The 26,551-nt window shown below is 39.2% G+C and overlaps 1 protein-coding gene across 5 annotated transcripts in view; it reads left to right on the top strand.

Annotated features, from left to right (window-relative positions):
• Positions 1 to 26,551, top strand: part of cyth1b (cytohesin 1b) — a 227,477-nt gene that overhangs the window by 181,168 nt on the left and 19,758 nt on the right. For 4 of the 5 annotated variants that reach the window (XM_048555045.2, XM_048555044.2, XM_048555047.2 and 1 more), the window contains exons 5-10: positions 112 to 230; positions 10,031 to 10,111; positions 12,736 to 12,848; positions 14,560 to 14,708; positions 15,824 to 15,936; positions 26,124 to 26,202. In XM_048555045.2, coding sequence (XP_048411002.1) covers positions 112 to 230; positions 10,031 to 10,111; positions 12,736 to 12,848; positions 14,560 to 14,708; positions 15,824 to 15,936; positions 26,124 to 26,202 — 654 coding nt within the window. The remainder of the gene's footprint in view (positions 1 to 111; positions 231 to 10,030; positions 10,112 to 12,735; positions 12,849 to 14,559; positions 14,709 to 15,823; positions 15,937 to 26,123; positions 26,203 to 26,551) is intronic. The other variant, XM_048555042.2, reaches the window with a different exon arrangement.

The following is a 26,551-nucleotide window of genomic DNA, read 5'->3' as shown; positions in this document are numbered from 1 at the left end:
TCTTTTTTGTTGTAATATTTGAAGTATTGGAGTAATGTAAAATGGAGGCTCTGAAATTTATTGTTTTAAAGTTATTCATTTGAATTAGAAATAAGATTTTTTTTGTTACAGGGGATTCAGTTTCTGATTGAGAATGAACTTCTAAAGAACACCAGAGAAGATATTGCACAATTTCTGTACAAAGGAGAGGGACTAAATAAGACAGCAATTGGGGATTACCTGGGAGAGAGGTAATATTCATTTTTAGTTTATTTTTTGATTGTGAGCAGTTGATACTCCACAGAAGAAGAGAATACCAAGAAAAATAAGACTAACACCAGTGCTTGATCAGTGCTGTATTCTGTCGTCACCACTTTGTAAAACATTTGAGCAAATGGCAGCTCAAAGCTAATAAGCCCAGAAAATCCCGACATAAAAGGTCCCGGCCCTAACTCAAATCAACGGTGTGGAGTAGCAAGAGTATCATCTCATAGAGCCATAGAATCTCTACAATGCAGAGAGAGGCTATTTGGCTCATCAAGTCCACACTGACGCTCCGAAGAGCATCCCACCCAGACCCAGTCCCCACTTTATTCCAAGATAATAAAATGTGAGGCTGGATGAACACAGCAGGCCAAGCAGCATCTCAGGAGCACAAAAGCTGACGTTTCGGGCCTAGACCCTTCATCAGAGAGGGGGATGGGGGGAGGGAACTGGAATAAATAGGGAGAGAGGGGGAGGCGGACCGAAGATGGAGAGTAAAGAAGATAGGTGGAGAGGAGAGTATAGGTGGGGAGGTAGGGAGGGGATAGGTCAGTCCAGGGAAGACGGACAGGTCAAGGAGGTGGGATGAGGTTAGTAGGTAGCTGGGGGTGCGGCTTGGGGTGGGAGGAAGGGATGGGTGAGAGGAAGAACCGGTTAGGGAGGCAGAGACAGGTTGGACTGGTTTTGGGATGCAGTGGGTGGGGGGGGAAGAGCTGGGCTGGTTGTGTGGTGCAGTGGGGGGAGGGGATGAACTGGGCTGGTTTAGGGATGCAGTGGGGGAAGGGGAGATTTTGAAACTGGTGAAGTCCACATTGATACCATATGGCTGCAGGGTTCCCAGGCGGAATATGAGTTGCTGTTCCTGCAACCTTCGGGTGGCATCATTGTGGCAGTGCAGGAGGCCCATGATGGACATGTCATCAAGAGAATGGGAGGGGGAGTGGAAATGGTTTGCGACTGGGAGGTGCAGTTGTTTGTTGCGAACTGAGCGGAGGTGTTCTGCAAAGCGGTCCCCAAGCCTCCGCTTGGTTTCCCCAATGTAGAGGAAGCCGCACCGGGTACAGTGGATGCAGTATACCACATTGGCAGATGTGCAGGTGAACCTCTGCTTAATGTGGAATGTCATCTTGGGGCCTGGGATGGGGGTGAGGGAGGAGGTGTGGGGACAAGTGTAGCATTTCCTGCGGTTGCAGGGGAAGCTGCCGGGTGTGGTGGGGTTGGAGGGCAGTGTGGAGCGAACAAGGGAGTCACGGAGAGAGTGGTCTCTCCGGAAAGCAGACAGGGGTGGGGATGGAAAAATGTCTTGGGTGGTGGGGTCGGATTGTAAATGGCGGAAGTGTCGGAGGATAATGCGTTGTATCCGGAGGTTGGTAGGGTGGTGTGTGAGAACGAGGGGGATCCTCTTGGGGCGGTTGTGGCGGGGGCGGGGTGTGAGGGATGTGTCGCGGGAAATGCGGGAGACGCGGTCAAGGGCGTTCTCAATCACCGTGGGGGGGAAGTTGCGGTCCTTAAAGAACTTGGACATCTGGGATGTGCGGGAGTGGAATGTCTTATCGTGGGAGCAGATGTGGCGGAGGCGGAGGAATTGGGAATAGGGGATGGAATTTTTGCAGGAGGGTGGGTGGGAGGAGGTGTATTCTAGGAGGGTGGGTGGGAGGAGGAGGCGTCTCCCGCATTTCCCGCGACACATCCCTCACACCCCGCCCCCGCCACAACCGCCCCAAGAGGATCCCCCTCGTTCTCACACACCACCCTACCAACCTCCGGATACAACGCATTATCCTCCGACACTTCCGCCATTTACAATCCGACCCCACCACCCAAGACATTTTTCCATCCCCACCCCTGTCTGCTTTCCGGAGAGACCACTCTCTCCGTGACTCCCTTGTTCGCTCCACACTGCCCTCCAACCCCACCACACCCGGCACCTTCCCCTGCAACCGCAGGAAATGCTACACTTGTCCCCACACCTCCTCCCTCACCCCCATCCCAGGCCCCAAGATGACATTCCACATTAAGCAGAGGTTCACCTGCACATCTGCCAATGTGGTATACTGCATCCACTGTACCCGGTGCGGCTTCCTCTACATTGGGGAAACCAAGCGGAGGCTTGGGGACCGCTTTGCAGAACACCTCCGCTCAGTTCGCAACAAACAACTGCACCTCCCAGTCGCAAACCATTTCCACTCCCCCTCCCATTCTCTTGATGACATGTCCATCATGGGCCTCCTGCACTGCCACAATGATGCCACCCGAAGGTTGCAGGAACAGCAACTCATATTCCGCCTGGGAACCCTGCAGCCATATGGTATCAATGTGGACTTCACCAGTTTCAAAATCTCCCCTTCCCCCACTGCATCCCTAAACCAGCCCAGTTCATCCCCTCCCCCCATTGCACCACACAACCAGCCCAGCTCTTCCCCCCCCACCCACTGCATCCCAAAACCAGTCCAACCTGTCTCTGCCTCCCTAACCGGTTCTTCCTCTCACCCATCCCTTCCTCCCACCCCAAGCCGCACCCCCAGCTACCTACTAACCTCATCCCACCTCCTTGACCTGTCCGTCTTCCCTGGACTGACCTATCCCCTCCCTACCTCCCCACCTATACTCTCCTCTCCACCTATCTTCTTTACTCTCCATCTTCGGTCCGCCTCCCCCTCTCTCCCTATTTATTCCAGTTCCCTCCACCCATCCCCCTCTCTGATGAAGGGTCTAGGCCCGAAACGTCAGCTTTTGTGCTCCTGAGATGCTGCTTGGCCTGCTGTGTTCATCCAGCCTCACATTTTATTATCTTGGAATCTCCAGCATCTGCAGTTCCCATTATCTCTCTCTCTCCCCACTTTATTCCTGTAGCCTTGAAATAACCAGGGCTAATCCACCCAGCTTGCTCTTCCGCAGACACCACGGGGCAATTTAACATGACCAGTCCACTTAACCTGCACGTCTTTGGACTGTGGGAGGAAACTGGAGCACCCAGAGGAAATCCACGCAGACGTGGCGAGAATATACAAACTCCTCACAGACAGTCACTCAAGTCTGGAATTGAACCCAGGTCCCTGACGCGCTGGAACCATATCATTCAGTCGCTCAAGCCTTTCCAGGCTGAGCAAGACAGAAGTGGAACCTGCACGGTGAGAGAGCACACAGGAACGTCAGATTCATAAAGAGCACGAGAGAGAGGAGTGGGGGCATTTTGAACGTGAGACAGTGAGTTCCACCCATATAGCTATTCAAGAGAAAAGCGACCTGTGTGAGGGGGCAGTGACGTTGGGAGAGAAAAATCAGTAGCAGAGGGCACATATAACTTGTTTCTTCCTGTGAGAGAAGTGTAGCATGACAGGAGAGTAAGACCGTAAGGATTAGGAAAAGGAGTAGCCATTTGCCTGCTGTTCTAATAGGATCACAGCTGATTCAAAGTTTCTGGCATCCACTTTCCTGCCCTTTCCCCATAACCCCTTGATTCACCAATTGATCAAGAATTTATCTTTCTCAACCTTAATCATACCCAAGGATTCTGCCCCTTGGACAGCTCCCAGGACACTCAACCCTCCGTGAGAAGAAATTTCTCCTCCACTAGTAAAAGAGCCTATAGTGTTGGAAGTGATACATTGGCATGGATAGCGAATTGGCCAGTGGCAGAAAACAGCAAGTGGACATAAGGGGTTCTTTATCAGGTTGGTGACCTGTAAATGGTGGGGTTTCTCACGGATCATTGCTGAGACCACAATGTATATTAAAGATCTGGAGGAAGAAAATGAATATACTGTAGCCAAATTTGCAGATGACACAAATAGATGAAAGGCAAGCTGCAAGAGGGATGCCAACAGTTTAGGGTTGGATATTATTAAAAGGTTAAATAAATGAGCAAAAAGTTCATAAATTGAGTATAACGTGAAGTTCATTTTGGAAGGGAGAGCGAATAAACAGTGTTACTTAGATGTAGAAAAGTTGCAAAACAAAGCGTATTGGAGGTACTTGTACAAGAAACACAAATCTGCAGGTTAAGAAATTTGGGAGTACAAGTGGAATGTTGACCCTTATTTCAAGGGGTTTTGAGGAATGGGGAAGCCACACTATAACTGTACAAGGTGCTGGTTAAATCTCATCTGGAGTACTCTGAGCAGTTTCTGGTCCCTTATTTAAGGAAAAATATTATTTCGTTGGAAGCAGTTCAGTGAAGTTTCACTAGGGTGACCCCTGATATGTCAGCAGTGTCTTATGAGCAAATGTTAAACAGGTTGGGACTCTACTCTTTGGCAATTAGAAGAATGAGAAGTGATCTCATTGAAATATGTAGGATTCTTAGGGGGCTTTATAGGGTAAATGCCAAGAATCTAGGACCAGAGGACATAGTATTAGAATAAAGAGATTCTAACTAAAGTAGGTGACCAGTCTTTCAAATTGCGGATTATTTTTCTGTTTTGACCAGAGTCTCAACATCTTTATTCATCCATTGTTCCTTATTCTTACCAGTGTTAACCTTCACTCTAACAGAATTATCATGCCTCTGAACTCTTGTTATCTCACTTTTGAAAGCCTCCCACTTGCCAGTCATCCTTTTATCTGCGAACAGATGACCCTAATCAACCTTTGAAAGTTCCTGTCTCGTACTGTCAAAATTTGCTTTGCTCCAGTTAAGAACGTTAACTCCTATACAAGGCCTATCCTTTTCCATAAGTATTTTATATTTAATATTCTTATGATAACTGGTCCCTAAGTGTTCGCCTACTAACAGTTCAGTCACTTTCCCTGCCTTACTTCCCGAGAAAAGGTCATGTTTTGCTTGTTTTCTGGTAGGTGTATATTTATATTGATAAAGAAAATTTTCTTGAATGTTTTTGACAAATTCCTCACCATTCAAACTCTTAACACTGTGGTTGTCCCAGTCCATGTTTGGTAAGTTAAAATCCCCTATTATTGCAACCCTGTTATGTTTACAGATACCTGCGATCTCTCTACATATTTGCTCCTCAGTTTTCTGCTGACTGTTGAGGGGCCTGTAGTACTTATTTCTGAGTTCCACCCATATAGCTTCATTGAATGATCCCTTGGAAATATTCTCTTTAAGTTCAGCAGTAATGTTTACCCTGGTCAGATACTCTACTCTCCCTCCTTTCTTGCCTCCCTTTCTATCCTTCCCAAAATGTCTCTGCCTCAACTATGTTTCTGTAATAGATAGGATGTCCCAACTTTCTGTTCCCAAACATGCCCTGACTTCTTCTGCCCTACCAGTAAAACCCCTTGCATTGAAATAAATGCAGTTTAATTCTTCAGAGTTACCTTGTTTTCTAATTTATTCTTTCCTGTTTTTTTCTAATTAACCTGCTCGCTTTAACTTCAGAACCATCCTTATCTGTCTGTCTATGGATAGACTGTACTTCTTTCCACTGGAATGTAGGAAGTCGGGGGGAGGGCTGGTCTTATTAACATAGAACATAGAACAGTACAGCACAGAACAGGCCCTTCAGCCCACAATGTTGTGCCGACCATTGATCCTCATGTATGCACCCTCAAATTTCTGTGACCATATACATGTCTAGCAGTCTCTTAAATGACCCCAATGACCTTGCTTCCACAACTGCTGCTGGCAACGCATTCCATGCTCTCACAACTCTCTGCGTAAAGAACCTGCCTCTGACATCCCCTCTATACTTTCCACCAACCAGCTTAAAACTATGACCCCTCGTGCTAGCCATTTCTGCCCTGGGAAATAGTCTCTGGCTATCAACTCTATCTATGCCTCTCATTATCTTGTATACCTCAATTAGGTCGCCTCTCCTCCTCCTTTTCTCCAATGAAAAGAGACCGAGCTCAGTCAACCTCTCTTCATAAGATAAGCCCTCCAGTCCAGGCAGCATCCTGGTAAACCTCCTCTGAACCCTCTCCAAAGCATCCACATCTTTCCTATAATAGGGCGCCCAGAACTGGACGCAGTATTCCAAGTGCGGTCTAACCAAAGTTTTATAGAGCTGCAACAAGATATTAACTTATTGAAGTTTGTGAAATCATGAGAAGCATAGATAAGGTGAATAGCAAAGAATCTTTTTCCTTGAGTGGAGGAGTTCAAACCTAAGGGGCATATTTTTAAGGTGAGAGGAGAAAGATTTAAAAGTGATCTGAAGGGCAATGTTATCACACAGGGTTGGTTTGTACGTGGAATGAACTATCAGAGGAAATGATAGGTGCAAGTACAATTACAACATTTGAAAGGCATTTGAACAGGCATATAAATAGGAAGGGTTTTAGAGGAATATGGGCCAAATGAAGGCAAGTGGGGCTAGTTTAGTTTAGAAAACTTGGTCGCCATGGATGAGTTGGACCCAAGGGTCTGTATTCGTGCTGTATGACTGAATGACTCAAAGTTTCAATTAGAGCAGCAACCTATTAGTTTATCCAAAATCCTTCAAACTAAGAGGCTTAGAAGTTAGCATCTGCTCAACTGTCTCAGGAGATTCCTATTCTGCATCCAATTTATTGTGATGAGTTTTATTTTTGCCTCCAAAATTCCTCATATGGATTCTGTCTTCATGTTTTACCGTTCTAATGCAACCAGGGAAGGACCCTGGCCAGGTGATTGAAGTTTCAGTTCTCTTTGGAACAGTGATCATAATTTCATAAGTTTTAAGATGGATAAGGATCAGACTGGCCCTTTGGTGAAAATGCTAAATTTGGGGAAAGCTAATTACAACGGTATTAGGCAGAAACGAGAGAAATTAGATTAGGGGTGGATATTTAAGGATGAATCCACATCTGATACGTGGGAGTCTTTTAAAGGCCAGTTGACTAGATTTCAGGACCAGTATGTTCCTGTGAGAGTGAAAAATAAGAATGGTAAGATTTGGAAACCCTGCATGAGAAGAGAAATTGAAAGGTTAGTCAAAAAGAAAAAGGCAACATATTATAAGGTTTATGAAACTGGAATCACAAGGTTATTGAGGAATATAAAGGAAGTAAGGAATTAAGAGGATGAAAAGAGGCCATGAAATGTCTTTGGCAAGTAGTCCTAGATGGCTAAGAGCAATAAGGTAGATAGGGAAACAGTAGGCCCACACAAGGATAAAGGAGGGAATTTATGTGTGGAGCCAGAGAAAATGGGTGAGGTCCTGAATAAGTACTTCTCATCAGTATCCACTGAGGAGAAGAATATGGATGACGGTAAGATCAGGAAGGGGTTTGTTGACACAGTAGGCCGTGTCATTATTAAGGAGGAGGTGGTGATGGTGTTGGTTGTCTCGAAAAACTTTAAGGTAGAAAGGTCCCCAGGGCCTGATGGGATCTATCTCAGGATACTGAGGGAGGCAAGGGAAGAAACTGCTGGGGCCTTGACAAAGAACTTTGCATCCTCTTTAGCCACAGGTAAAGTCCCGGAAGACTGGAAAGTAGTTGATGTTCCTTTGTTTAAGAAAGACAACAGAGACAGTGCAGGAAATTATAGCTGGGTGAGCCTTACAGGAGTGGTAGGAAGATTATTTTTGAAGATTCTTTGGATCAGGATTTACTTGCATTTCGAAAAGAATAGACTTACGAGGGATAGTCAGCATGGCTTTGTGCGGGGGAGGTCTTGCCTCACAAATTAGATTGAGATTTTTGAGGAAATGACAAAGAGCTTTGATGACAGTAGGGCTATAGAGGTGGTGTACATGGGCTTTACTAAATCATTTGATAAGATTCCTCATGTAGGCTGGTTCAGATGATTAAGTCACATGGGATCAACAGTGAGATGGTAAAGTGGACACAAGGTTGGCGTGATCATGGAAGACAGAGGATAGTTGAAAGGGGATTTTTCTGACTGGCAGTCTGTAACCAGTGGCGTTCCACAAGCTTCAGTGCTGGAACCTCTGCTGTCTGCAACTTAAATGATTTGGATGAAAGTGTAGGCTGTCTGACTTAGTAAGTTTTCATACAAAATGAAAATTGACGGAGTTGTGAATAATGAGGAAAGTTGTCAAAGAATAGATCAGTTGGGAAGCTGGATGGAGAAATAACAGATCAAATTTATCCAGACAAGTGAGGTGATGCAATTTTGGAGGTCAAATGTAAGAGGAAAGTATACAGTAAATCGCAGGACCCTTACTAGAATTGATATACAGAAGGACCTTGATGTACATGTCCGTAGCTTCCGGAAAGTGGCAACATTAGTGGTTAAGATGGTTAAAAAAAAGACATATGGTATGCTTGCCTTCGTCAGTGGGATGTTGAGTATAAAAGTTGGCAAGTCAAGTTGCAGCTGTGTAAAACTTTAGTCAGGCCACGTTTGGAGTAACATGGTGACCAGAACTGCGCACACTGTGGAAAGATTGTGAAGACTTCAGAGTGTGTGCGCAAAAGAGGTTTACCGGAATGTTTCCTGGATTGGAGTGTATTAACCAAAAGGAGAGGTTGGGTAAACTTTGGGTTGTTTTCACAAGAGCGTCCAAGGCTAAGGGATGACCTGATAGAAGTATGTAAAGTTTTGAAAGTCGTGGATAGGGTAGATAGTCAGAGTCTTTCTCCCACAGTGGAAATGCCAAATTCATGGTTTGAGATGTCAGAGAAAATGTTTAAAGGAGATGAGTAAGGTAAGTTTTCTATGCAGGCGGTGGTAAGTACCTGGAACACAGATATGATAGCAACATGCAAGAGGCATATGGACAGACAAATGAACAGGCAGGGAATAGGGGGTAAAGGGCGATATGCTTTCATAACAGCACAGACTCTGAAAGCTTAATTTTAAGGATCCTACTCAGTTGATGACAGTGAAAAGATACTGAACCAACACATTCATATTATTTTGCCAGCTGTCATTACCTTGACGAAGAGCCTGTGATGGTCACCTGATGTGTTTCCCCTATTGTTCACTTGTAATATACAGAATGGAATGCTGTAAGTTGTATAGAATCCCCAAATGAAATTGAGGTACAAATGGGTGAACTATATATTGCACCTTTTTTTAAAATCAGCTTTCAACTGACCTAACTAACGATGCTTTGAAGGGGTGCTGTAAGCTATCTAGAAAAAGCTCAGGATTTTAGTTTTACTGTTAGGATGAAGAGGATTGTTATCCCTTGGCCCACAGGGATTTCTGGATGCTTGTTTCTCCATATAAAACTACCCTAGGCTCCAACGATAATTGCAGCAACTGGCTGATCGTCTCTTCTCTCAAAAGCACAAGCTGCTCCATATTTCACCAGTTTTTTGCAAATAACATCATAAAATGATTGCTACTTAAAAGTCATTAATGGACAAGCGGTGGTCCCATTTCATACCATGCTTTCAACCCTGGTTGTGATCCTTGTGTTAAGGTTGCACCAAGATTGTGACCTTGGTCTTGAGGTTCTCAAGCTTTGCCAAATTCAGCTGAAATTTATCTGAATTGACTTGGCTACATTCCTTTTAATGGAATGCTAGTGTTCCTGGCAAAGGGTTTTGTTCATTAAAATCATGCCTATAGACTGTAATAAAGCTGTAATATTGACCAAATGTTGAAATGTGGCAATGTATTCTACATTGAAGATCACAACATAAAATATGTGGTGATTTTATATAATTGTATTTTAATCCAAGTGGCTTTAAAAAAAGTCTTAGCTTGGAGCTGTGACCCTTTTCTTGATGATTGAAAATTTGCAAAGCTTGGCGAAAAGGGATTGAAACTAATTGAATAACTCTTTCAATGAGCCAGCTCAGTGTTTTGGACCATATGGCATCCTTTTGAGCTAGATTATTCTACGTGACTAATTGATTATGAAATAAATGGAACAACTGCCAGGTCTCATTTTCTAACAAAATGTTGCATTCTGTTCTCATGCAGGGATGAATTTAATATCAGAGTTCTTCATGCATTTGTGGAGCTTCATGAATTCACAGACTTAAACCTGGTGCAGGCATTGCGGTAAGCATAATTACTAATGACTGTATGCAAAGAAATAAATATTTTCTTTTGAGTGGCCAAGCATATGAGTAGCTGCCTTCTCCTGACTCCACAGAAGTATATTAGAATTCACTTGTCAGAATCACACAAACGGATGAGTGGGATAAGACCAGATTTGAACAATGTGTGTAGACATTTTGCTGAATAGTTTCACATTAGTTTTAGTTTTCCAATGATCTTCCAGATATAAAATATTATCCTTCAGAATTTTATTTGGAATAAAATGCATCCAAAAGTGTAGTGTTATGGTAAAGCTATACAGTTTGAAATACATAAACACGTTCTTACGATTTTCCAAACTCCCAAACTCTTCTGTTTGCCTTTAGTTTAGAGTATGTAGTTTAAGTTCTCTACTTGTGTGCTGAACATTTCTAGATGCTTCACTAATTAAGGCAGTGCACCAACCATTGTGCAAGTGAGTCAGAGAGACCAATATAGTGCTGTTTCAGTCAATATGATATGTTAACTTCATTGGTTTTAGCAGATTATGCTACGTTTCGTTTATGATGAAAAGCATTGATTGGGATTCGTCCTTCTGATTGTTATGCAGCGATTCTTGTTTTAAACATGTTTGTGAAGCATTTCAAATGAATTAAGCTTTGGTGTAAAGCGTACCATCTCTCTGAAAGTGTAACAAACTGAAACACCAACATATGGACTACAATCTGAGAAAGGATAACTGAGCAAGTTACCAGAGGGTGACTGGCACTGGATTATACTCAGGAGTTAACAGTGGAATGTCAAGGACTAGAGAAAGTTGGTTGAATAGACATGTTTAAAACATAACTCATTGCATCACTGGTCGAGTGCTCATTTTAATTCAACAAATATAAATGACAAAACTTTTAGAATAATATGTATTCATAGAATTATTTATTGTTTAAAAATAGTTTGAATAATTAAGTTTTCCCCTATCTTGAGGTGACACTGCATATAATTATCTCAATTATATTTTAGTCAATGCTTCAAATAGGAGGGAATTCCACTTTGTTTTGAGCTGAGAAATTAATTTACTCAGTGGGTTGTGAATTCTGCCCCACAGAGGGCAGTGGATGCTCAGACATTGGGTATGTTTAAGATAGAGATTGATGATTTCTGATTACCAGTAGCATGCAGAGCTATGGGGATGAAGTGTGTAAAAGGCATTGAAGTGTTTGTTCAGCGGTGGGTATGTTAAATAGTGTAGCAGGTCCAATGGGCTGAATAGCCTACTCCTGTTCCTATGTTTCTAATAATTTTCATGGACGTGAGTTGAAGGATTGGTAGGTGACGTATTCATGCTTAATATTTTCCGTGGATGTGTGCTTGAAGGCATAGTAGTGAATTTAATGAAAAGGTATCAGATCAATTTGCTAACATTTCTTGTTTATCAATTGTCTTTTGATAATTGCTTGTTCACTGAAGATGCCTGCCTGAGCTTGTGACTGTAAAGTTACATTATCTACTTCGGTGCGGTGGCTCAGTGGTTAGCGCTGCTGCCTCCCAACTCCAGGGACCTGGGTTCAGTTCCACCCTTGGGCAATTGTCTGTGTGGAGTTTGCACATTGTCCCCATACCTGCGTGGGTTTCCTCGGGGTGCTGTGGTTTCCTCCCACAGTCCAGAGATGTGCAGGCTAGGTGGATTGGCCATGCTAAATTGCCCACGGTGTTCAGGGGTGTGTGGATTAGGTGGGTCATAGGGGGAATGGATCTGGGTGGGATGCTGTGAGGGTTGGTGTGGACTTGTTAGGCCGAAGAGCCTGTTTTAACACTGTCGGGATTCTGAGATTTAAGAAAAAAATTTAAGGATATTGTTTGGAGTAGTTGGTGACTTTCCTGTTGAAGGGTAGGGACATTCCAATTTATGTCTCCTGTTGTGGGTTCAGTGGGGTACCTAAGATCCTGAACTAGTTATTCATGCATGAAAAGCCCCTTAAATAGCTTGTGAGATGTCCCCTAAATGACTGTGCATCTGCAAAACTTCTTGGTGCCAACTGAATTTGATCAGAGACATCTTCACGCAGTAGCTATTTGAAAATCTCAAACTTCATCCCTTCTGCTTTCAAGAACTATTTACTTGGCCAAAAATGTATTTCATTGACAGTTGTGTGTGTGTTTGTGCATATTATTTCGACAGGTAAACATTTATATTTTCACCTATAAAATTGTGTTTATTAACCAATTTTGTACCTTCATTAATTCAGTTGTGTTTTATAATAAACAAATCATTTTGTGTTTATTAATGAAGCCTGGTTAATAGGATATTTTATTCAAAGTCTAGTACAGGGGAAACCAATAATTAGCCATTTTTGGAACAGGTTAGAACAACTTAATTAATGTTGTAACCCATGGAGAAATGGGAGTAGAGATTATTTCCTCCCGTCTCAGTCATTTTTTTTTGAGCTCTAAATTATCAAGTACACTGTTCATCAAGAAATGTTGGTGTTAATGTGGAGAACTTTTCTGCCTGAAATGAAAAAAACATTTATTCATGTAGATGTGATGAGTTTCAACTTAGTCACAGAATGACAATATAAATTAAAGTTAGAATCTATGTATGAGAATTCAACTAAAATTACTTCTGTTTAAACATACAAAAATTTTAGGCAGTTCTTATGGAGCTTCCGGTTACCCGGAGAGGCACAGAAAATTGATCGGATGATGGAAGCTTTTGCACAGCGATACTGCCAGTGTAATCCTGGAGTCTTTCAGTCTACCGGTATGTTCGATAATACCTGTGTATTACTGCCAGTTATTTCAGTAATAACTTGTAATTTGTTTATAATATTATTTTGAAAATATTGGGCAAAATTTACCCATTTCATTGGAACACTAGATTGAATGCTTTAAAATGTCTTAGTATGTAGAGCTCCTAATTTGAGCTGTATATATTTGAGAACGTAATGGAAGGACAGATGGACAGTTTCCAGTGAAAACACTCCTCGCATAAGGGAATGCCTCTTCCATAAGCAAGTTCTTTTCTTTTTGGTTTGTTTCTATTTTATTCTGTTGATGTACCACATTGTAAATTTGAGCAATTATCAAGCGTTGAGACTATTAAGTAAAATATTAACAGATATTTCCATTTTTACTACTTCTATAAGAAAATGATTCTGAAGGGGTTAATGTTCATGTTACATCGGCTTCATGCATAACCCACACAGTCTCTGGGTGGAGACAAGGAGTTCCTCTTCAGCTTTTGAAGGAAGTAGATGCATCTATACCTGCTCCCTAAGGTCTTGGGAGTAATTATGCCTGACTAAATATATTTGACCATATTGCTTTTATGCAATAAATCTTGTTGTTGTCGAAGAGGGGAGGATATGTCCTGGTGGTATTATCATTGGACTATTAATCCAGAAACTCGGCCAATATTCTGGGGACCTGGGTTCAAATCCTGCCATGACAGATGGTGGAATTTATTCAATAAAGAATCTGGAACTAAGGATCTAATAATGACTGTGAATCCATTGTTGATTGTTGGAAAAACCCATCTGGTTCACCAATGCACTTTAGAGAATGAACTCTGATATCCCTACCTTCTGTGGCCTACATGTGACTCCAGATGCATGGCAAAGTGGTTGACTCTTAGCTGCCTTCTGTGCAATTAGGAATGCATAGTAAATGCTGGTTTAGCCAGGAAGCCCACATCCTGTGAGTGAATATTAAAAAAAAACTATGGACAGAGAGCAAGCTAACATTTCAAGTGTACGTGCCTCTTCATCAGAGCTGAAGTGAAGTGTGGAGGGGACAGCATTTATGCTATAGTTTGGGGGGTGGGAGTGGGGTAGTAGGTCTAGACTGCATCCTGTACCCACTGCTTCCACTGCCCCCCAAGCTGTCTCTTAAATGAGACCTATCCACACATCATTTCAGCTCTGATGTAGAGTCATCTAGTTGGTTTGCTCTCACTCCATGGATGCTGCCTACCCACTGTGATCTTTAGCATTTGTTGTTGTCAGTACAAATTGCAGCATCTGCAGTAATTTGATCCCAAAATAAATGGCTAACTTTATAGGTACCCTGAAGTGGTAAATCCTTTATCAATATTCGCTAGATAGTACCAATATAAAGGTGACATGGTGCCAGCAAAGTACCAGAAGCAACTCTTGCCCAGTACCACATAGTGGTAGAGGTGACAAATATCACCAAGGTAACAGGAGGAGTCTTCAGGAAAAAAATACATTATTACCTGAGTACAGTTTCATCTGAAACATAATCTTTCTGTAAATTTGGGCACTGGTGTATTTTCAGTTTACAATATTTATGTATCTGTTTTTTTTCATGTTTCCACACATTTCCGAACTTATCCTATATCATCCTTCATATGAGCTCCTGCTTAGAGATTATACTTATTAACTCATGTTTATACCCTATAATGTTTTGAATCTTTGTACTGTTCAGAATTGAAGTACAGTTTTCTTTTGCAGATACGTGCTATGTGTTATCTTTTGCTATTATTATGTTGAATACCAGTCTACACAATCCAAATGTTAAGGATAAACCCACTGTGGAGAGGTTCATTCTAATGAATAGAGGAATAAATGACGGTGGTGACTTACCCGAAGAACTCCTAAGAGTTAGTATTGCAATTGATTCCTAATTTTGTATTTGGAGGTGGGTGACGGGGTGGATGGATGGACGTGTTGCTGGTGGTGTAGCATATCATAAAAATAATTATTTTTAAAGGTGACATTAGCATGGATTCATTGGTATACCATCCAAATCCTAACACTGATGGCAGTTCAGAAAAACCTAGCTGAAGTAGAGGGTGGCACGGTGGCTCAATGGTTAGCACTGCTGCCTCACAGCACCAGAGGCCTGGGTTTGACTCCCTCTTGGGCAACTGTCTCTGTGAAGTTTGCACATTCTCCCGTGTCTGAGAGTTTCCTCTGGCTTCTCCGGTTTCCTTCCACAGTAAAAAGATGGGCTTTTTACTGGCTAGGTGGATTGATCATGCTAAATTGCCCATGGTCTTCAGGGCTGTGTAGATTAGGTGGATTTGGGGAATGGGTCTGGGTGGAATGCTCTGAGGGTCGGTGCAGACTTGTTGGGCTGAGGGCCTATTTCCACTCTGTAGGGGTTCAATGGATATGGAGGAGTATAGAGAAGAAAACAGTGCAACTATAAATGAGAATAAATTTATTGTAACAACCAAAAATTTCCAAAATAAATCGGTTGGCAATAGCCAATTTAGTATAAAAAATAAATTTACCTGTACTTAAGTGATGTCTGTTTATGCTCTACACTTTCTCTATTTTCTCATCATTTTTTTCATTTCAATTATGTTGTTTTAACAAATTATACCCTTAAGATTTTAAAATCCTTAATTTACCTTTTTGCAATTGCCTCTGTTCGCATCATTCATTCATGAGATTAAGTACAATTTTTATTTATTTTCTGCCATTGAAATTGCTTGTTTTTTCAAAATTAATTTTCAACCAATGAAATGCCTGGGTTAAGGAGACTGACCTGTCATCAGGTCAGACCTTGATGTAAAAAAGTTGCCCAAGTGTGCAAGTCATCACTATTTACAAGTACATTTGCTGGAAACTGTTTCAACCTGGACAAGTACTTTCACTTAGAGTAGCTGGAGATTTAAATACTTACAGTGGTGCTCATAAACGTTTGTTAATAAAACGTAACCTTGTTAGTTAATAATGTACACAAGCTATTTTGCTATTTTATTAACAGAACCTGTATGAAAGTATTAAGAATGAACCCTTCAAAATTCCAGAAGATGATGGCAATGACTTGACTCACACATTTTTCAACCCGGATCGAGAGGGCTGGCTCCTCAAATTAGGTGTGTTACTTATTCTGGTTTTAGACAAGTAACTTTCTCATTGATATCATAATTTCATTACCATAAATCTGTTGAATTGTGTTGTGTGAACGTATGTTGGTATGCTTTATGAAACTAACTTGCAGAAATTTACAGTGAAAGGGAACAATATGAGTACTTGAGCATTAGAACATTGATGTGTTAAAATCACATAGAATCCCAAAGTGCAGAAAGAGGCTGTTTGGCCAGTTGAGTCTACGCCGACCCCCGGCCCTTACACAAATGTGATCCCACCCAGCCCCAGCCCCCCTCCAACCCTATCTCCATAACCCTGCATTTACTGTGGCTAATCTGCCTAGCCTGCACATTCGTGGACACAATAGGGCAACTTAACATGGCCAGTCGACCAGCCTGGCACATCTTTGGGCTATGGGAGGAAACAAGAGCACCCAGAGGAAACTCACACAGATACAAGGAGAACATGGAAGCGCCACACAGTCACCTGAGGCTGGAATCAAACCTTGGTGCTTGGGCCACCGTGCCACCCAAAAAGTGTGAACTATTGCAAACTTGGGCTCAGTGTTTCATACAGATACAGTAATGCTTTAGTGTTAATGTAAGGCAACATGCATCATATAGATAGTACAATTTTTAAGTCAAAAATAAATGGAGGAAACTTAATTCATAGTATTTTTTAATTGTCTAAGAAATATTAAATCATTTGTGAGCCATTGCTGATTTGACACTTTGAATTAGAAGACTGAAGGTTCAATTTCCACTCCAGAGCCAGTGCCCAAAAATTTTTGCTGACACTCAATGTAGTACTGATAGAGCCCTCCGTTACTGGATATATCAACTTTTGCATTCAACATTAAACCAAACATTGTCTGCCATATCAGATGTAAATAAAAGATTCTGAGGAATTATTCATTGGAGTGCAGGAGAATTATCCTCAGTGTTCTGGCCAATATTAATATTCCCACAAATCTCAATAAACAAATAGACCATATGGTCACTTGCACATTTTCTGAAGAGCACAAATTGGCTGCAGTGTTTCCTTCATTATAATTGTGATTACATTTAACATATCTAAGTACTTACTTGGCTGTGAAGAAATAGTTCACCAGAAAAAAAATCTTTTACACTTACTTTCGACTAACCATTCAATCATGAAATGCACCTATGAAGTCAAACACTATTTCATTTCTCATGCCTTTCCAAAAGACTGAACAAGCCTTTCATTTTTCTTATTAAATCAATAGATGGATGCATTTATGAAGCTTTGTCTCGGTGAATAGATTCCAGGTAGAATAAAATCAAGTTTACATTCATTAAATTCTAAATAATGTAGAGCAATATAAAAGAGATGTAAAACAAAATGTCAGTATATTTCAATATAAAACTAATAATACAAGAGTAAGTTACGATATCAATAGATAATTGCATATGTGGGAGTTTACTCAGATCTAAAATTAAAAGCTAATCTACAGTTTTTATCTGTTCAGTTTCAATAGGTTATACAACAAGCATATTTTCAATTGCTGTTCTGATGAACAAAACTTTTTGCTGTTGGTGAAATTAAATAGTTAAATAAATTTAGATAAGTTACTCTTTATTTCAAATGCTTAGTATTTAAATATATTTCACCATTGAAAGTGGTGGCATTCTGCCACTCACGTGTGAGTTTTGAATCTAAGCCAAAGTGGGATGGGATGAAAACCTTTTCCTTGCTGGCTTAAAACAAATTTGAGCAAAATTAGTACCTGTCTTGGTGGATTGAGTCTACAGTATTAAATTTAGTGATTTTAACACAATTGGCAATTATATCCTAAGAATCAATAACGAGGTGTGAGGTGCAGAGAAGTCCATTATGATACCGTTTGAAGTATCCAACTGATATTGAGAAAGAATAGAAGGAGCTTTTTGCTACATCAAATTGTGTTTCTCCTTAATCGTCCTAGGAATGCTTAATGTTGGCATGAGCTTACAAGAGAGGAAAATATATTCAATGTTTCACAGTGGCAGCCTTCACAAGGTTTCCTCCCTTACAAATAGGTTGCATGTTTAACCTTCTGATAACTCATTGTGTGTACATTAATGCTAAAATTTCAGTGATGTAAGTATTTAGTGTTCTTTTCCTACTGAGTAATTTGCCTTTACTTAAATGTAATGTTGGGGGTGGATAAACAATGTCACTATAAACCTTAAAGACTTTTTCAGCTTCTAAAATGTAAATTTGTTTTTGTGTCATGTTAAGTCTGAAATTAACTGTGAATAACAGATGAACAGGTGTGTTCTGTGGGGAGATGGATTGAAGATTGCACAGATTGTACAGCAGTCATTTTACAGACTTGAAGGATAACATGATTGCTTGGTCAAGGAATAGTAAATGCTATTGAGAAAAACATTTAAATATTGATTTTACTATGAGGTGTGATATGAATATATGACTTAGGAGCAGCGGTAGGCAAATCTTCACTTTGTACCTGCTCTGCCTTTCAGTAAGATCCTAGCTGACTTGATTGCTTCACATTACGTGGCCCGATAAATGTTCACCTCTGCCACATTTTAAGGATTAGATTTCCAAAGGCTGTCAACTATCTTTGAGAAAGGATTTCTCTTTATCGCTGTGTTAAAAAGATGACTCCACATTTTAAAACAGTAACCCTTAGTTCTGGGTTCCACTAGAGATGATGTCCTTTCCACCTTCAACCTGTTAAGATCCCCCAGGATTTTATATGCTTCAATCATGTCGGTAATAAACTTCAGTGAGTAAGGCACCAATTGTACCAATTAGATTTATTATTTAGCATAATTGCTAGAAATACCAGTAACAGGTTGATTGATTATTGTACTTGAGATGTAGTCATTCATGGAACATTTACAAGATGTTGCAAATATATTGATGGTCTGTGATGTGACATCAGAAGGCATGACTTGGTTGTACTTGACTAAGGGAAGAGTGAAGATTTGTGTGCTGATAATCTGAAAAGCTGAGTGGGTTACAATATTTCAACCCAGCAATAATAATATCATCAAATACAATAATAATATCATCAAATACAAAACATATAATAAAGTTATTTTTTTTTCATTTTGATTATTATATACAGTTCAGTAATTTTGCTTTACCTCCTTACGTTTAAGATGGTTTACTTTCTTTAACCCTTTGAGCGATCCAGTCTGGCATCTTTGCACACTCATCTGGCAAGAGAATTTTTCTTCGACAAATCAGAGAATATAAAGGATGCAAAGTGCCTCAGAATACAGTTGTGACTCCTTAATCTGACAACATTTAGTCTCTAATTGACTATATTTGAGATTTTTCTATAAATAACTGAAATTGACAGAAAAGGTAGTCGAAACAAAAAAGTGAAGTTTTATCTGGTTTTCTTTTGTTACTGCAGCTGCTTTACTATGCTGTAGAGCTAAAGTCTTATAAAAAGTTTTAAAAAAATCAGAAATGAACAATCTATTGGTAACACATAGAGTTCTTTAAGTGTATCTGCTGATGTCACAGCTTCAAGCCCCGTTTATCATCAATGCAAAGATTTTACCTATTTAAATTGAGTTTGTCTTTCTCAGTGAATATGTTTATTTATCAACTGATATCCCATTAGTTTTAGAATCATTGAGCAATAGTGGCCATCAGAAGTCTTGTAATGATGAGTGGCCAACGTCATTGTCAGGTTAATCAGAATAGGTTTATATTACTCTTTGTAATAAAATAAAGAAAAAAAATTAAAATACAACCAAAATAAGGCTCCCCCCACTGTTGCAGATGAGGTCCAATACTTGTTTCACAAGAGGAAACATTCTGAACTGTGAAACACCCAAGCCATGATTGTCTCCCTAGTTCTGTCAAGTTCAAGACTATGTGTTAATTTTTATCAGGGTGGTGTTTTGAGCATTTATAAGTCCATTTGAAATGAAGACCATAAGACATAGGAGTGGAAGTAAGGCCATTCGGCCCATCAAGTCCACTCCGCCATTTAAATCATGGCTGATGGGCCGAATGAAATGTGTGACATTCAACTGGTTTCATACATGTGAAGTGTACCTTTTGTTTTTACCTGTGAAATAGCAAGGTTGAAACTGTCAGTCATCCTCCCAGAATTAAAGAAAAAATAGCAGCCAATGCATGATTTAGAATGTTTATAATGAATTAGGTCCAGATTTTGTGGAATTAATGGTGATAAACAGTCCATGTTCACTGCCGTCACTCTTTAAAATTGTTAGTAACATCTAGAGTCCACACATGCACAGTTAAATGCCAATACCCAGAAACTAGTATCAGTGGTTCTGTGCTTCTCCAGATGGTGTTCTACTGAGCTTCTCCAGATTATAATCAATTATAAGCACCTGAACTGACAAGAACATCTTATTTTACACACTTAGTCTCTCTTTAAACAATAACTTGAAAAGGCTTAAGTTAGTGAAATGAACTGCAACATGACTTTTAATCATATGCTGAGTGTAGAATTAGTGATAAACAGCCTCACAGCCCTGAAAAAGTAATCTTACGTTTGTTGAACGTCTCCTTTTTCAGTGCTGATAATAAATCCATAGGTTTTAAGATATTTAAAGATTGTCATAGTTTCTTATCTTTCACCTTAACCCTATGTGTATGTCCCAATCAATTATTTTGCCATGTATAAAATCTAACAATTAAAATGAGGGGCTTTAATTGTATACTCTTCCTGGTTTGCTGTCTGTGCGAATACTTGAGTGTGATTTGCTGATTTCCTTAATGTTTGATGACACCATCGTTGCTGGATGCAACGAGATCCACTTGACTTGGCAGCAGAAACAAATTGATGTTGGAAAAATATCACTATTTGTGAGCAAATTTTAAAGTCAGTAATGTGTGCTGTTGTTTGACTTACTGGCTCCAAAATCCAGCCCATTAAAAAGGTAAGAAAGCAAATTTAGAGTGTTTAATAGGAGTTTTGCCAGTAAAAATCCAGTATGGAGAAAAAGGGAACAGTTTCTCATGCTCATATTTCAAAGCAAAGTCAGTTTATCAAGTCACTTCTGCAATTCTAGTACTCAAAGGGTTAATTTCTAAAATTAATTTTGTTTTCTTTTTAATTTCTTTCCCTCCCCTCCCAATTTGGTTGTTACATGACTGGCTGTCTTTCCTTATACACACAGGAGGTATGTACCATACTGACATGTAGCTAATTGTGCCCAGGGTGCTGCTGGTCTTTGTCTTACAGCTGGTGGTAGAGGCGTGCTGCTTTCATTAGCGGGTGTTTGTTAGCAATACGCTACATGTGAGCTTACAGTAGCGGTACAGTGGATCACTCTTAAATGCATAAATGATTATACTTTTTAATAAAGAAGACATCTTTCTGCTAATAGTTCATTGGTGAATCTCAAAAATGATCTGTGCTATATGTTTGCTTTTAATTTTAATTGGTTTTAATTAACCAGTTGAAATGCAGATATATCGTCTATCCCATTTTACACTGAAACAAAAGTGTATTAAACAGCATAGTAAATTTCCACATGGGCATTATGTATTTAAGTGTTTCCACTGTACTGCAATGTTGCTTTATTTGGTGATCAATCTGTGGCCTTTGTTTGACAAAAGTCAGTTGTGTTTGCACTGCCATACTGATTTTTTTTATCCTAATTGTTCATCAGATTAAAAGAATTCTTAAGCGTGAATATCCAGTACCTTTACCACGAAGATTAATAAGACATTTTACAAGTGTGATAAACTGATGCTCGACTCTTGAAATTAAACATACTGTTTTGATATGAGTCAGATTATATGTATCCATGCCAAAAAGAATGAGGAATATTACATAGAAATTAATTTGGGTTCCCATTTATTTCCAGCAAGCCAAGAGTTTTATATGACAATTATTTTTCCACAGGCTTTTCATTTGTGGTCACTAGTTATGTGTGATTTAAAATATTTTCTAGAATCCAGATTTAGTTGCTAGAACTCCAACTGCTTTATGCCTTAATTGTTAATAATCATCTCTTACTTTTAATTGTTTAATTCAGGAAGTTAATATTATCATCTCCGAGTTCTCTGCATTTTTTTTGTCAGAGGGTTAATATTCTGGAAATCCATACTTAACACCATTGTGGGACAGCATCATCACAAGGGTTGAGGCGGGTTTAATGAGAAGATTCAAAATGCCTATTAGTAATGAATGGATTCTTGACAACATCGCTCAAGTGCTAAGAACATAAAATTGAAAGGGAATTGTGTAGAGGATTCAAGGAAAATGAACTAATTGTGTTGTTCATTCATATACCCAGCAGTGACATCATGGGCTGAATACCCCTTCACTATTCTATGTATTGTGCAAGATATTTAAATTATACTGAAATGTAAAAAGGTCAATATCAGATTAATCTGATCTTTTAAAAAAAGGTTCCTTACAACTATAAACATGCAACATTTTGATTAAATTTTCATGTAAATTCAGTTGACAATTTATGTCACCAATTTTGTCAATCAAATTATAAGCCATTCATTCACGGTTAAATTTGAAGCATTTTTCTCTACCTTCTCTGAAAAATCATTTCACAGTTTCAGCTCCCTTACACGACATAATCATCTCAGCCTGAGGGCGTGGTCAAGTGAAGTATTAGTGAATAGATAGCAGAGGATCAAAACTACTTCTGTTTTTTTAATTAATCCTCACCCTTGGAATGTTGCCACCTTTTCTTTAGGGAGCCTCCTAAGCACTTTGTTGGAAACTAGAAATTCACCTTGTGAAGAATTGCAAGTCTAATATTGAAAACAAATTTCGAGTCAGAAACAGTATTAAGAAAGTCTTTCTTCCTGTCCGTCTTCAAGATCTACATTTACAAACACCTTGATGATTAAATGCACAGATTCCATCTTCTCTGTTTTGTAAAATAGTTGAAACTCATTTTGGTTTAAGACTTCACCAGCAACTTCATGGATCACATTAATTTAGTGTAAAATATTTGAGTTTTCTTTTACATAAAGCACTGAGTAGCTATATCAACTTTCCAGAATAATATTTTTAATTAATAGATGTTTAGCATTTCAGTTTAATTTACTTTCTGGCAGTGTTGTATATTCTATCTACTCAATACATTATAAAGGCAGAGTTAAACTAGACATAAACACCTCAGGACAGAGAACAAAATATAATTTTGTTAATTTACCCTGTATTTTAGCAACCTGCAAAGTATACATTATCTGTGTCTCCTCTCAAAAGAAAGTATTTATTTCATGTAACTCCATTTTAAAAACTTCCTCATTAGTATGATACTATGGAGTGCAAATTGGAGCAGTAACGTGCACTCTTGCAACGTCAAGACACAGATGGTTAAACCTTCAGTTTTAACTGTACTCTGCCTGAAGTGTTCCGATGGAAAGGTTATCTATGGTAATCTTCCTGGAGAATGACTGGAAGCATAACTGCTGGTTGTCTGGGTACAGCCTCAGTTCTACTCTTTTCAGTTGCAGAAACTATGGACCATGTGCCCTACACATTGGGCTACATTTACAAAGGAACGGGAAACTATAGATTACTCTCTTTATTAAAATGTAATATACCCACAGTAAAAGGTGAAGTCACCATAATCCAGCTGGACCATGGGTTTAACCTGAGGGTCACCATGTCTCAGGTGAGTTCGAGAAGGTACAACTTTATGGTAACCTCGGTCAATATGGGAATGGAGCCCATGTTGTTGGGATCACACTACATTGCAAACTAGCCACGCAACCAACTGAGCTGACTGATCCCTGAGAAACCACACTTCCCTGTTGCCTGAAACATTGCAAAATTTATTAATGTGAGAAAGGCAAGCATTATGGTGTTTAGAAACCGTGTACACTTATTTTGTAAGGGACATTTTTTAACTCTATCTTTACAGTGCCGGATAAATTATTCTCAGGTCCTTCGTTAATAATTTAAAGGTGATCAGAACAGCTGTAGGTTTTCTCATCTTTCCTCTCTCATTTCCACTCATTATTCCATATAGATGATCCCGTTTTAACTGAAAATCCTTATTCAAAAATCAGAACAAATCCACATTGCACCATTTTGTGCACAGTACCTTTCTATGCTAATGTGAGTTCAGCTCTACATCACACTCATTTTTCTGCAAAGTTTAAAACAATAGCATATTAGTTTTTAAACTGGCCAGTAGATATAGCAGAATAAAATGTTTTGACATTGTGTTGCTGGATATGGGAAATATGAAAGAAAAGTTCTTCCTCATTTTTCTTTATAAGAAAAAAAATCTAAGTCCATTACTCTTATTAATTCCAATTCTACTTAGTGGGGAAAGAAATCATTGAAGGATTTTCCAAAAATGTATTTGTCCACAGTAGGCAATCCTGCTACTTCTGGAATTTTCCGATTTCTCAACATTAATACTCAAATCATGATCCAGCCTTTTAGCTGAAAACGAACAAAATCTGAGATTGCTGCATTTCATCTGTAATTCAGCTCATTCTCAAGATAGTCACTCGGTATTGTAGAAATATAAAAACTTCTGTGTTTTTAATTAGGAAGTTACCTTTAGAACAATTCAAGGATGCAGGTTCTGATGGCTGAATTAGTTTTCCTTCTAACTGCTTTACTGACTTTTATTTTAACAATAGACCAATACTCTCTATAGAACCGCACAAATATAGTTCTGACTGATATTCTGACACTTGGTTTCTTTCAATTATTTGAAGAAATAGTTTGTTCCATTTCAAAAAATTATAATGCTCATGCAAACCCACAACCCAGCTTGCACGGTAATGTTATTGTAATACAGTCTTGATTTTGGCCTTGTTCTTGGTATAATGCATTTAGTATTATAATTTTCCTGAATTCAAGCAACAAGATGTTCTAATAAAAAACTTGACGTTTTAAAAAAATAGCCACTGCCATAAACCATTAAAATCTGTTTCATGGAAATTTAATTTGACCTTTCTTTTAATCTGGCATGTGAAACAGTGTGAATAGAATTGAAGACTGTATACTGTGACATACTGTAATGTGCAAGAAATTCATTTACTTTGGGATACAATTGATCTAGCTATTCTTAGTCATGTGTTTTACAGGAAACAAACTAGAAAAATCTCTAACCATTTGAGACAAGTTTATTTGGATCATACACAAATCAAGACCTTGAATCTCTACAATTTCAGTAGATATTTCAACATTAATTTTAAAAATTACTGTCTTTCAGTACACGTAAATTTATCTACAAACTGCTTTTTCAAACAAGTTTTCCACGCCATCCTGCTCTAGTAGATACAACACATTATTGTAGTGGATCTCCTCATTTTTTCACACCATGTATTCAACTCAGAACTCATGAGTTAATGAAATAAATTGTATCTAATGAGCTGTTTTTGATCCCCAACAGGCCTTGGACATGTAAGCATGAGTTTGGGAAATAAGAAGGTCACCTTCTCCCTCCCTAGATTTAGTTTCATTTGCGTCTATCTATTTTTATGAGGTCAAATTGTATTAAATAATAACTATTCCTTCATCATTATTTTAAATATATAGAAAGCCTGCAGGTAACAAGAGTGAAAAGAAGTGTAAGCTGTAAAACATTTATTTTCTAGTGTTTGGTCCAGAACAGTCTTTCAACTAATTTACTTTATGTGCAATGCAAGGTATTAAACAGACACAACAGATGTACCTTTGTCAACATTTAAAAGGGGATCCAATTTTGACATACTCTACCTTCATCATTTTTCACTAATCATACTTATTTCCTTTATTTCAGTCAAAGCAGTTCATATTTTCATGTTTTGTCTTTTTGTTATGTGGATTAAATTTATCTTTTTTCTATCAACTATATTAGCGAGCAGTTAATGTGACATTTAATGTGATCTTGTGGGTGACATCGTTTGTAGAAACAAATCATGCTACCTCTTTCTGTGCTATTCGTCTCCAAGCGTTGCCTTGTTTTGTGTCATTTTCTCAGCTTACGATCTTCCACAGTATTCATCACAATTTCATAAGCTAATAATAAACTTTTATTCTTTCGTCCAAGCAAAGATAATGCTTCCTTTTGAATCAGCAATAATGACATAATTACATGCAGAACTTTGGGAAGTGGCAAATTCATTGTGTCTGTCTCCTAACAGTGTAGCAATCAAAAAGCTAAGCTGTGACTCAAGCTTAATGACAAGTTGTGAATCTTTTGAGTTTTCTCTTTTTATTTTCTTTCTGCCAAATGCTGCATTCGTCAAACCTCAGGTGGAAGAGTGAAAACATGGAAACGTCGTTGGTTTATTCTAACTGACAACTGCTTGTACTACTTTGAATACACCACGGTGAGTTAGGGGAATTTCTAGGTTTGGTTAGTCTGGTTACCTTCTTTCTTGAATTGCACATCATTTTTAAAAGAGAGGGCTATAAAACCAAATTTCTATTTTTCTGTTTATCTGGTTATGTAGCAATACACAGATTAGCGATTGAAGAGAATCTGGTTATGAAGGTTCAAATCTTTGTCCAACCCAAAACTAACTGAGTGTGATTTCCATTACATTTAGATGTTTTTCTTTTGTTTTCTGCCTAGACAGACTGAAAGGCTGGACATTTACTCAATGGGAAAGCCAGTAGCAGCCACAATTATGGGCAAGAATCAGTTGGGATGATTGTAGGGTGGTTCTGGTAGAAATC

Source organism: Stegostoma tigrinum, chromosome 22, assembly GCF_030684315.1.
Source record: "Stegostoma tigrinum isolate sSteTig4 chromosome 22, sSteTig4.hap1, whole genome shotgun sequence".
Lineage (NCBI taxonomy): Eukaryota > Metazoa > Chordata > Chondrichthyes > Orectolobiformes > Stegostomatidae > Stegostoma > Stegostoma tigrinum.
This window is presented reverse-complemented; position numbering and strand designations above follow the sequence as displayed.